Raw genomic sequence first — 13733 nt, forward strand, 5'->3', positions numbered from 1 at the left:
AGGGAGTTAGCCTTGAGACCACTGGGGGAAACACCTGGGAAGAGGAAACAGCCAAGCAAAGGCCCTAAAGTAGGAGCACCTAGCAGATTCGTGCTACAGGTAGGAGGTCGTGGTGTAGGTATTTGAAGTGATTTTTTTTAACCAAGTGTGTGCAATACATTTAGAGTATTTTTAAATAATAGAAAGTAAGTGTTATCTTTAAAGGTCCACAGGAATGGTCAGTCATTGATCCAAGATAACATTTACTTTATCTCCAAGTTTGAATTCATATCAAAATCTAATTACTGTTACGAGCAACAATAATCACAGAGTGGCATTTCCTTTCTACACAGAGTACAAAACTCCTTTGCCACAGAGATGAACTCCTGACTACCAAATATACACAAACTACATCTCTACCCAGTGTGAGATAAACAGGGAAGGGGAGATTAGCTTGTCTAAGTATTGATATAAATGCAGTCAATACCTCCAGCCGCATTGTAAAAGAATTTTACCATCACTACAATGGAGCAAAAACATTAACAAATATCCTTCCTCCCAGAAAATAGCTAATGTCTTCCTGGAAAAAAGCTCTAAGTTGTTCTTCAGGTGTGCGAGAATGATCCACCATTATTTATACTTATTCACAGCACCCGGTTTGTCATCCATCTTTGGGATGGAATTGTGAGCATAAAAATAATCAACATTTTCCACCACCTGCAGAACATCATCTGTACTTTTAGTTCATTTCCTCAGTGCTTCCTGCGGAGGCTCCATCTGCTTTACATACCTTATTTCTCTACACGTGATTAAAGCTGCGTGTGCCACCTGAGCTGCATACATAGCTGGCGTTATGACATAGCTCCAACAACCACAGCCCGCCGTGGTGAAATAGCTTCCATAACATTAGAGTCTAGGCTACAGAATGCGTCTAATGCTCACACAATATGTATTTGGGGAGAGAAAAATGTGACAACAAATTTCTTATAATTTGTTATGTCAATTGGATCATAATTGTTGAGCAAACCTTCTAAACAAAATAATGACCTGTTTAATTGTTTTTTTAAATTTATCTACCTAGAAGAGTGATGAAATTTTCAGATAGATCCTCTTACAAATGACTAAAAAAAACATTGTACTCTAACCTAACATTATGTTGAGTCTTTCTATCTGAAAGTTTTATAAACAATTTTCTAGATATTAACTAATACTTTAAACAATCAGGAGTGGTAGCTATTTAAGAAATTATTTTGTGACATTCATTAAAGCACAAATAGCTTGTGTATCTTCAAATAAGTTTATCTGAAATAAGGTACCTCAATTGTTTATTTCAATATGAAATATTTCTAATTTGAATTTAACACCCAGATTAAGAAATATAACATCAGATATAAAATTAAAGCTTTTCTATATCTCTAACACTATTCCCCTTGGTTTGTTCCTGATCTTAGAGGAAAAGCTTTCAGCTTTTCACTTTTGGGTATGTTAGCTGTGGGCTTGTCCTTTATGGCCTGAAATAAATATTTTTAAAAATAAGAGTTAATCTTTTATCTCCATGGGTTTTCAAAACCCACACCTATGACCGTGTACTACACCTTTCAACCCACGCACAATCTTTATGGCTCTGCAATCTTTTACTTCACTCTTCGAGACCCTTTAATTTCCAATCTATCCAGATCCTATCTACGAAATCTTTTTTGTCTCCAGTGTACTTGGTCTGACTTATAAGAAGAATGAATTGCTTTCATCATCTTCTCCTTCATTTGGCTCATCCCAATTTAAACTTCATGATTCGCTGAAAACGCCATGTCCACTTGGTCACTCTAAAGCTAGGTCATTTGGACTTTCTGTATGAACTCATAATACCCTGTGCCTCTCTCTCTTTTAGCACTTTGTGGGATTCCTGATTGTGAACTTTCACCTCCACTGGACTACAAGCTTGTTGAGGACAGGAACTCAAGTCTTTGTCATCCTTGTGACCCCAGAACCTAAGACAGTGGTGAAACAGATCAGAATTAAAAAATCGAAACTACTATCTGTATGCTTCCTCTGCCCCCTGAAAATTAGTGGGGTGCTATGGGGAAGACAGTGAAAATTTTGATATGTCACCAGCATATTGCCACTGGGTCAAAGAGATGAGGAGTAAAAAGAGCACTAAATCCAGAATCAGGAGACAATTTTTCCATCGTTTTGCCACTAACTCTTCATATTTATTTGGACAAGCCACTTATCACTCCTGAGATTTGGTTTCTTAATCTCTAATAGAAGAGAGTCAAGATGGATGCTCTCTAAGATGACATTATATTGATATTATTTGAGATTCAAAATTTTTCACACAAGAACATGGCTTCCTTTAAATGGTAGGCTTCTACCCTTGGATATTTACTTCTACAAGGCTGCAAATGTTTAAGTTTTGAAGAAGCAGTTCCTAATGCTATAGCATTTAATTGGAGATTCTTGCTCATATCTTGTTGCTAGTTGATGTGCAATTGTTGATTGGTTGACTCAGGATAACAGCTGCTAAGATTTCTATACCCAAAGAAAGCCACAGACTATGTTATTGGAATGCAGTTTGTAAGACAGAGGAAAAATTTAAGGATATACAAAATTGAATTCACTAGTTTTATCCAGCAGGCCGAGGTTTACATGCCATATGGAAAATCCTACTCGAAGCGTATATTATAGTTCAGTTCTGTTGTGTTGCTCTAAGAGTGAGAGACCCTAAGTCATCCCTGAAGAATAACTCTAACCGGTAATAGGGCCACTAAGGGATTTGGACTACAAGTGGATGTTGGTCATGCCCATCTGCAAGTTCTATATACCATCCTAAATTTAGGTAATTTATCATGTTTCAGAGTTAATACGAATAAAGGTGAAAAAAAGCTCTCAGATTTACAAATTTGGCATTAACCAGTACAGAGATATTGTTTGAAAATCAAAAACACTTAGACGCATATGCAGGTGTATAGGACACACAAAAAAACTTACCCACTGGACTCAGCTCAGATTGGACTGTTATTAAGATATACTACATACAGACTTGCTCAGATTATACATGGATAGCATGGAAAAGAGTAAAAGAAGAGTCATATACATGAAGAAACTGGTTATATTCTGGGAGGAGTTATTTGCCTTTTTTCGCTGGTCATTTGGTCGCTTCATCAGTCCCTGGTCAGAACTCCAGCCATGCAAGGAATTGAGTTCTCATGAAGTGACTTACTTGAGAATTAAAAATAAAATAAGGATGTGGGGTCACTGGTATAAGTAGCAGAGGGATCTTTCTAATGTACATGTCAGCATAACTAAGCTGGGTAACCTTGAAGACCCCATTATCGCCAAGGAGAGGGAAGTGTTTCCACGATATGTTCCATATGTGCTCCAGTATTTGAAACATATCATTAAATCAGCTGTATTTGAAACAATGTACAATGTGACAATTTTTAAATATGTGACTGCATGATGAGACAGATACTAAGCTTTCAGTAATCACAAAGGACATTTTCATAACACACTACTCCAAAGAGAGTATTTGACACACCCTAGTTTATCAATTGCTTCTTTGTGAAAATGGGTCAGTTGCAGAAATTTAGAACTTGCCCTACACAGTAGTTTCTATTTGCATTACACACATATGTGATAATATGTATTATATAAACACACTGTGAATATGGAAATAAGATTCCTCATTTCTTCACTTATGATACTAGCATAGGAAAATCTGTATAGCATAACCTTCTTTCTCCTAGATGCTGGATACCTGCAAAATCATTCATATCCATTTGTCACCTAAGATTTAATAGTTCCAAAGGAACCATTACAATGTGTAATATGCAAGCATTAAAAAATAATTTACAAGATACATCAACAGTAATTGTTTTATGCCATCAAAATAGAGCTTACATATTACCTTTTATAATGCCATGACACTGTAAAAAGTCTTAAATCTTTATAAAGATACATCCATTTTATTATTTTTTCAAACCTTTCTGAAGTATAATTTTATTGAAGCAAAGAATGGTATGTCAAGGACTAAGGTAAAGCATGCTACTTGAACTGCCCCAAAGCTTCCAATGCCCTCAGCTTTCCATCTCCTGTTGAGATCACAGTGCATCCATCCCCATTACACCTCTGTCTTCAACTCCCGCTCTTCTCCCTCACTCATTGGCCTCCTTGTATGTCTGAATGATACCAGGAACATTCCAGAATTAGAACATTTTCATTTGCATTCCCTCTATCTGGAAGACTCCTCCCCAGACATTCACATGGCTTGCTGGATAATGCCCTTACTCATTCAAATGTCGCTCTCAGTGAGCGCTGTTATGGCTTCCTCTGTTTTTAAAAATGCAGTCCCCACACACAGTCCCCTGTTCTTCCCTTCCCTGATGTAGTTTTTCTCCTCACTATTATCACTTGCCAATTATACATATTATTTTAATTTTTCACTTTTTATCTGCTTTTTTCCCCACTAGAATGTAAGCTGCAAAAATGTAAGAATGCTTTTTTCTCTGTGGTTTCCCTGGTGCCTTGATCCGTGTCTGTCATGTAGCACGTACTCAGTGATATGTGTTGAATGAATGAGTGGGCTATACAACAAATATAAAGATGTTAGTGCACAGGAGTTTGATACTGAAATGTGTGTGGTGAGAGGGGTGGAAGGAGAGTTTAGGGCCAAGAAGTCACTAGGACTAAAATCTTAGACTCATCAACATTAACAAATTGGTTAATGTTTTTAAAGTTATTGAGAGACACCATAATGGGTGACCTTTTTTTTTCACTTGCTTAAATTAATGTTTGCCTTTATGAACATTATTTTGTATATATTCAAAAGGGGTTTATGATCCTTTAAAGACAGTTCAGATTAGAATGCTATTCCTAATGAGTTACAGAAAGAGAGCTCTGGAATATTGCTGCAGGACAAGATCCTGGTAAAGTGTCAGACATTTGAGAATTCTATGCCAGAGGCTGATTGTAACAGAAAAGAGATAAAATTAACCTAATTTAATTAATATTAATGGATCTTTAATTAAGTGAAGGTAAAAATGCAGGTCTGGATATAGTGACAATCAGTTTGTCGCCAGAATCGTGTCATAGAGTGACAGAATTACTAAAATATCTTGTAGCTTCTTTGCTACATCAGAAAAACTAAAGGAAGGCGGTTCTGATGAGGCCGAAGGTGAACTGGAAAAATAAGTTATCTTATAGAAAATGTATTACTACAGGGGCCACCTTAACTGGACTTGTTTCATTGATTTAAGAAGAGCAAGCTAGAAAGTATTCCAACATGGAGGCTGGTGTTACAGATGAAGGGAACCTGTGGCTCAGAGGAGTGAAGTAGCTTGTCCAAAGTGATGCTAAGAAGTTCCTGGATCAAGTATTTGTATTCTGTTTATTTTTGTTAATTCACTCTTCTATTCAAAAAGTATTTCTTGAAGGCCTATCGTGTGCCGATTGCTGTTCTGGGCACTGTGCACACAGTGTTGGAAAGAGTCCCCACCTTCTTCCCTTCTAGTGTAGGGAGACAGACAGTAAAAAATAAGGAAAATAGGCACTGTCAGATTGAGATCAACGCTACGAGGAAAACGAAAGCAGGATGGGGAGAGAGGAAGCAGCTGTGAAGGGTTGGGGATCAGCAAAGGAAAAGATGGGACTGGAGCAAAGAGCAGGAGGAGCCGGCGTGGGCCCTGAGGGTTTCTGAGCAGGGCCGGCTCCAGCCAGAGGAAACAGCAAGAGCAAAGTCTCCGGAGGGGGAGCTTCCCTGGTATCCTGACGTGTTTGAGGAACACCAGGAGGTCTGTGTGGCTGGAGCTAAATGAGCCAGGGGAGTTTAGCAGGGTGAGAGCTAGGAGCGAGGAGGAGTAGGATCACGGAGGGCCTTCGGCTACGTTAGGAACTAGACTTTTACTCTGAACTAGACTGGGTACCGTGTGAGGGCTTTCAGCAGAGAGGCAGAATCTGGCCTGTATTTGAAAAGGCTCAGCCTGGCTGCTGCGTGGAGGGTGGGTGTGAGGGCGCAAGGCTGGAAAGCCGGGGCCTGGTTGGAAGTTACTGTGGTGATGCAGGCGAGAGGCGAAGGGGGCTTTGACCAGAGCAGTGGTGGTGGGGTGGGGCTGAGGAGTCCTCAGATACTAATAAACACTGAAGGTAGAGCCGACAGGATTCACTGACATGCTGGATGACACGTGTAGAAGAAAGGGAGGAAGTAATGGTGCCTCCAAGGATTTTGTCCTGAGCAACTGGAAGAATGGAGCTGCCATTTACTGACATAAGGAAACTGCATGAGGGGCAAGTTCAGGAAGTCTCTTAATCTATAGGTCTCTCTTCCCTTGTCATTTATAATTTATCTGCTGTAAACGCTAGGTTGTATAATCTCTAGGGTTTCCCTCAGTGTTAATTTTCTGATTGTTTCCCCTTGGTGCCATTTAGCATGTTCCCTTCTCCCCAGGAATTCCTGGACTTCGGCCGTGAGGGCTGCAAGCTTGCTGAAATTGGTGTTTGATTTTTGTCCACGCTGCTCCACGTGTAGTGTTGTGTATTCCTCTGGTTTCACTTTTGGTTATAAGCAGCCATGAATAATCATTGCGTAGATCCTACTTTTTAGAACTCAGAAAATGATGATACTCGAATTCTATTATTTAGTCTTCATTTATGAGCTGAAATATTTCCACAAAGGGAGCATTTAGTTACATTACAATTCAAGTTGGTAAGATAGGCTAAACGCTTGATTCTTTGCCTTTATTTTACGAATATTCAAAATTATCAGTTACCTAGAATCTTCCAAAATTGAACATTTCTTTTATTTTAATGAACTCATGGAATTAAATATAATTGATATATTTTATTCCATTGCAGGAAATTCTTATTGATGTTAAAATTGTCCTTCTCTGGCCCTGGGGGTTTTTGAACTGCCCTCTGTCTCCAATAACTTCTCGTGTAACAGTATGTTCCAGGCTCATCCTGTGTATTTCCAGCCGTGGACTCAATCATGTCTGCAGGGAGCCCAGTTTTCTCTTGATGGAAAGTGTATTGAGTGATGATGATCTGGTGCTAGACGTTGGTCCTTGTTTGGGGGCTTTTTCAGTGGACAGACCTAGGACATATGTCTACATTTTTTAAAAGATAACATTATCATGGGTTTATAATGACGGTTTTAATTCAAATTCAGAAGTATATAGGGTTTTAATTTAACTTCATCATTCTTTTATCTGCTTCTTCTTTTCACACATTGAAATTTTCAGGGTCCAAAACACCAAGATAATTACGTATTTGTATTATCCCACGTGTACAGAGCATTTCAATAACAGAGAATGCAGTGTCTAATTTTACCGGAAAGGTCAGGGTTTTATTGACAAGATGAGGATGCATATTCTGATTGCAGCAAACAGCCAGGTACAAAGATCCAGAGGCTTGAGAGAGCAGAGTTAATTTAGGGAAGAGCAAATCCTGTTCTACTGGAGGAGTGATGGCCTTTAGAGTCAGGAAGGAGTCAGAATATCACGGGCCTCACAGTCAATGCTGCGGCCAGTAGAGCATCAGCCAGATACTCAGGCTATATGTTTTTGTTTTCAAGAGGTATTTTGTGTATGTTTCTAATAAAACATTCTACTTTTCTACTTTGTCAATATAAGCAGACCTTAGGTGTGAGAAAAGGGCAGGAATTATTTTAAGGATTATTATCTCTAACTCTGTTCCTCCTCAGTTCAGCGAAAACACCAGTGAAATGGTAGCTCAATTATTTTCTGACATTTGAACAAGTATTTGCATACTAATGACCCATTGTCATGGCATTTTCTCCCCACAGAGGACAAAGTGTGGACCATAGTGTCTCACGATTTGCACATGCAGACGACAGTGGTGGGCTACAACCCAGAAAAATACTCAGTGACACAGCTCATTTACAGTGCCTCCATGGACCAGATCAGCGCCATCACCAACAGCGCCGAGTATTGTGAGCAGTACGTCTCCTATTTCTGCAAGATGTCGAGGTTGTTGAACACCCCAGGTAGGCCGAGAAGGAATGCTACTTTTAATTACTATCTCAGCTGGTGCTTGGAATTGCCTAAACAATACAACAGGTGTGGCTTATTCTCTTCTAGTCCAGTCTTCAACGTGTGCCCAGCTGTGAAGAAGTACAATAAATCATTTGGTTTGTTTTCTGAGGAATGAAGCTAAGAAAGTATGATTAAAAAAAAAAAATGCATTGTTTTAAACTTATAGATTATTCTGTTTTATATGCATATATATGTGTGTGAGTGTTTCTGGCGCTTAATTATCAGTAGTTGCTTTGGGCAAAAGTTTATCAGAGCTCCTTGTGAACTTTCAAGTAATTCCCTTTGAATTTGTCTTTAATGCAAAGATGAAAACATTCAAAAGACTGTCTGCAGGTAAACAGCATATAGGATAATGACAGAATTCAGAACTCTTTGTTGTCTGTAGTCATTTAACAGTATCTGTCTCAAGAAGTCCAACCTAAATTTTTTTTTCATGATGGCTTACTTTTAGCAATGCTTCAGGGGGTGTGTGTGTGTGTGTGTGTTTGTGTGTGTTAGGGATATGGAAAATGGAGTTTCCAAAGGATATTCTGGAAATTTCTTTACTGCAAGAGTGATACACTCTGGCGTTCTTGACAGTGAATTCAACATGTTGACAGATAACTAAATCTCTCAGTGTATAAATGCATGTGTTTTGAGTCAGAAAAGCAGGTTCCTACTTTTCAGCCTCTCCATCCCCAGGTGTGACTTTGGGGGAGTTAGTTGAACTCTTAAGTCTCAGTTTCCAATGTCTTTTTCAGTCAAATAGGAATCATATGCCTATTTCAGGGTGATTATGAGAATTTAATGACATAATATACTAAATATTATAGGGTTTTATACACTCAAGGACGTAATAAATAGCAAATAGTGTATTAATTTTTTATATTAAACAACTTTGGAAATGGCATAATGCTAAGTCAGAGACCAATGGGCTGTCTCATGCCCCAAATCATTATGTATTGGAGCCAATGTTGTAGAGAGTAGCTTTTAGAGAAGAGTTATGAGCAAAATAATATACAATATTCTAAAGATCTGAGTGCTTTTTATGTACAAATCCTGGTGCTAAAATTACAGACAAGTGGGGCCGGCCAGGTGGCATATTGGTTACGTTTATGCGTCCTGCTTCGGCAGCCCAGGGTTCATCAGTTTGGATCCCGCACACGGACCTATGCACTGCTTATCAAGCCATGCTGTGGCAGGCGTCCCACATATAAAGTGGAAGAAGATGGGCACAGATGTTAGCTCAGGGCCAGTCTTCCTCAGCAAAAAGAGGAGAATTGGCAGCAGATGTTAGCTCAGGGCTAATCTTCCTCAAAAAAACAATTATAAAATAAAAAAAAAATTACAGACAAGTGTAACCCATGGATTCTAAGAAAGTCAAGTCTGTAAAATGTGAAAAATGCTTGATTCAGACAATTAGTGCTTCTGCTGTTTGGAGGAAGAGGTGATTGTGGCTGGGATGTTGAGGTGCTATTTCAATAAAGAGGTAGAAAGACTGTTGAAGGTTGGTGAAAGAGGGTGAGCAAAAGTCTGGAAGACAGAATGAATGATGCTTTGGGTCACGGTGAGAAGCAGTTGAGCTGAAGCAGAATTCAGGTGGAAGAGCAGTAAGAAATAAGGTTGCAAAGTAAAAATGGGAGAAACTGTGGAGGACACTAAACGCTATGCTGTGGAGCTGGGACTTTTCCTTGAAGGCCACTGCTCCTCAGCCGTGAGCGTGCATTAGAACGACCTGCAGACGTTAATAAAACACAAATTGCTGGGCGCCCTCCCTGCTTCTTATTCAATACATCTGAGGCAGGGCTAGAGAATTTGCATTCGTAATGAGTGCTGTGGACTGAATTGTGTCCCTCTAAAATTTGTGTGTTGAGGTCTTAACCCCCAATGTGACTGTATTTGAAATAGGCCTTTTAGGAGCTAATTAAGGTTAAATGAAGTGATAAACTAGGTTCCTAATCTGACTGGATTGGTGGCTTTATAAATAGAGAAAGACAGAGCTTTTTCTCTTTCTCCACCATGTGGGCATACAGTGAGAAGGCGACCATTTGCAAGCCAGGAAGACAGCCCTCACCAGAAACCAAACTGGCCGGGACCTTGATCTCGGACTTCCAACCTCTAGAACTGAAAGAAAATAAACATCTGTTGTTTAAGCCCCCAGCCTGTGGTATTGTGTTATGGCAGCCGGAGCAGACAGACAATGAGTTCCCAGGTGATGCTGATCTTGCTGGACTGAGACCACTCTTGGAGAACCACTGCCATGAGCCACGGAAAAGCTTTAAGGTTCCTGCAGCCCAGCTGTCTTTCTGTTCACCTTCACTTATCACAGGCTTTTTCACTGGATCCGGTTTCCAGTGCTAGGAAAAGTCAACCAAGGATTATAGAAGATCCAGGGCACTAGGCACAAGTAATGAACCCGATCAGCTTGTCTGCATGGTTTCATGAACGAGTGCTCCTTATTGAATGAAGTTCGTTTCAAAGATTTCAGCCAGTCCTGGGGTTGGGATGGGAGTGAGGGCAAGTTGCTGACCAGACAAATAACTTGGTACCATCAGCTTTATTTTTTAAATTTTCTTCAATTCTTCTGTTAAACTCCCAAGTGAACTTTCACTTTTTGAGTTTTGCTCTGGTGGTTAAAAAACACAATATGACTTTTAAATAAGTGCAACTTGTAGTTTGGGCACCAGGAGAATTAAGTGGGAGGTAAGCGAAAGAGTTTGTCTTTAGAGCTCCCAGTCTTGCAGTTCATTCCTTTCTCTCCCTCATTGACACCCCAAGTGTCTCCCTCCAGCCACGAAGAAGCCTCAACCACTTATTACCCTCCTTTTCAAAACAGGATGTCCAAAACATCAGGAAAAATAGGATACATTTCTTTTTAAGAAATACTTCAGTTACATTTTCTAATAATAAGCACACTTCAACCTCCAGATGCCTTTTCAGGGGAAGAATTAATAATTGAAATCAAAAGTTAATTGTTAATCTGAACAATAAGCACCGTGTTCTCTTTGTGTTTCCAGACATTTGTAGATTATCATTGTACTAAAATCGTAGTTTGAAGACAAATTTGTCACAAGCTTCTTGCCTTTTGGACACCCTATATGTATGAAATTTTTCTTTCACATAGGCTTGGTACTTAATAAATGTTTGCTGATTGGAATGAAATGAAAATCTATAGCATTGAATATTATCTCAGCTCACCGTCTGGCAGTTGTTTTTAAATGAGTGCGTGCAGGAGAATTTTCAGGCTTCTCGAGATGCTGATTCCACAGCTTCTTCCCGGAACTCTGATTTCACGGAGCTCAGTTGGCACCCAGGAACATTTGCTTTGAAAACAGCTCCATGGATAGTTCTGTGCACCATACGTTGGGAAACACCATCTTTAGGGTGGGAAGGTCTCTCCTGTTGGGCGTTAAGGTGCCAGTCCTCCATGTGGGGGAAGATTAAAGGGAATGTTAGAACTTGTCTGATCAATTGAAATAAAATCACACACATAATTACCTGTTTCTTCAGCTAAGATAAATTGGCATTGTAGTATTTTTTAATTCTTTTCATAGATCAGTCTCTAAATATTGTGAAGTAAATTTCAACCTACCCTTATGAGTCATTTTTCCCACTCCCACTTTCTATTTTCCAGGCTAACTAATCTCTGAACAGCTGAGGCAAGGAAAGGCAAGTTTTCCTGTATCACTGTGTTCTGTATATGTTCAAACAAGAAAGAACACAATTTAATAAAAATCTTTAATTTGCCGTTTGAAGGAGCCAATGTTTGCCGTAATTGGCTTTTTCCCTCCTTCCTGGTAACATTCAATTATAAATCTCCATTTACTTGTTTTTAACTAAGACTGAATTATATGGGAACTTCTGTAGCAGTACTTGTGACATCTGTTTGAATACAAAGTATATTCATTATAGTCATGACAATTAAAATGAATATCAAATGAGTTTGTAATAGCTATGCACTTAAAATGTTATTCTTTATTTTAAGAGCTTTACCCTCAAGACTTCATTTGGGGCTCTATAGTTTCTAATGATACTTATGATAAAGAGTTGACTTTATATGCATACGGACCTCATTTTTATTTTGGTGAATGTTTGGTTGTACCATACCATAAGCTAACAAATGTAGAATTTCATTATTGGTTTCTCCCAGCTTTTACAAGGATAGTAATATTTGAGCTGCAATGTTATATCTTCTTTTTATTACTACAAAATTTAAAGATGGAATGAACTTTAAAGTAGTGATTTTGCCATTCTTTATAATCATATCTATTCTTGCAATGTCACTATTAATTCAGTTTTCCTTAATCAACTTTATAAAAGACATAGAAACAAGAAAAATATGTTATTTTATTCCATAGAAAAGTCTGTTTGGAATGAGGCATACCAATTTGGGAATGGATAAATTAATTCTACCCAAATAGAGAAGACCATTAATGGCTATCCAAAACCAAAAGGATGCTAACATGTTTTATATTTGTATCACCATAACTGCAGATGTAATAATATCTTAACTTATGAAAGGCAAAAATCATTAAACAATCTGCTTCTGAAATAAATACCTTAGGAATTTGAATTTGATAAATTAAACACCAAGAGAAAGTTTCACTAGATCCCACTTAAATAAAGTCTTAGTCAACAATCTTAATCCTTTTAGATGGCCCAACTATTTCTCTATATTTGGACAACTACTGGCCTGCTTTTAAAATGCTTATTTGTGTATCTTAGATGTACTGTACTCATATATTTATTTTACAAATCATGATGCTTTCTAATTAAGAATTTTCAGCTCAAGTATTTATTCCCTACGCATATGAAGAGTTATCTAATAACAGAGGTATAAAGTTGATATGTTTCCTTTTTTTTCTGACTATATTGTGTTGTTTTTGTTGCTTTCCAGGGTCTCAATTTTTTTAATTTCTCAATGTAGCCCAGTTCTCGTAAGTCATAGTTTTACTGCTTCTTTTGTTGTTGAAAGAAGCAGTATAAATTATCCATCCTTTTGGGTAGTTTACTATTAGATTTTGTATCTATTGAAAAGGAGTTATGTTCACAATTTTTGCCTGTAAAGTGAGCTGTGTAAAATTCAATATACTTTGATGATTCTGCACTGTGATTTAGTGGCTTCCAAAAGACGAGAAAACGTGACTCTGGCATTGTAACTTACAACCTATTTTTAGAAAAAATTTCTCAACTTTGGTGAAGTTATCAAGAAAGTGAATTTTCCAAGTTTTTACAATGCATTATAAGAAAACATGATGTTCAACTCTTGAAACAACATAGATAGAAACATTGCCCAGCTGCAAATAAAGATTAGTGTTTTCAGTAAATGAGATTGATTGTGAGTAGTCAGTATATTAGTCAAAAGAGTAATCATTTATATAATTAATTATTGAGTTAAATAATTATACTAAAATTGGAGGATGCAATTAAATGGGATAAGCAAGGAAGATAGTAATAACTCAAAGGTAAAATTAGAAAATTAATTCTGGTAATATTCCACACCAGTCAACTAGAATCTTCATAGAGGGCACTGTGGTTAAAAGGGATAGAATAGTTACAGGGAGAGTAGGTAGAGGCCATTTCTACATTATAAGTAGGAGGTGATGAAAGTCTCAACTGGAATAATGGATGAGATAACAAATATTTATCGTTTCTTATGTATCAGGAGTTGTGACATATAGGCTGAAATGTGAAGGATTCATACAAGTTAACTAAGAAAAAAATGGC

General features: G+C 38.0%; 1 protein-coding gene across 1 annotated transcript in view; it reads left to right on the plus strand.

The window, feature by feature from the left end:
* The window catches only part of CNTNAP2 (contactin associated protein 2), a 1879249-nt gene that overhangs the window by 1249848 nt on the left and 615668 nt on the right, over positions 1 to 13733 (plus strand). The window contains exon 13 of the mRNA XM_070265133.1: positions 7778 to 7978. Coding sequence (XP_070121234.1) covers positions 7778 to 7978 — 201 coding nt within the window. The remainder of the gene's footprint in view (positions 1 to 7777; positions 7979 to 13733) is intronic.

Source organism: Equus caballus, chromosome 4, assembly GCF_041296265.1.
Source record: "Equus caballus isolate H_3958 breed thoroughbred chromosome 4, TB-T2T, whole genome shotgun sequence".
Classification (NCBI taxonomy): Eukaryota; Metazoa; Chordata; class Mammalia; order Perissodactyla; family Equidae; genus Equus; species Equus caballus.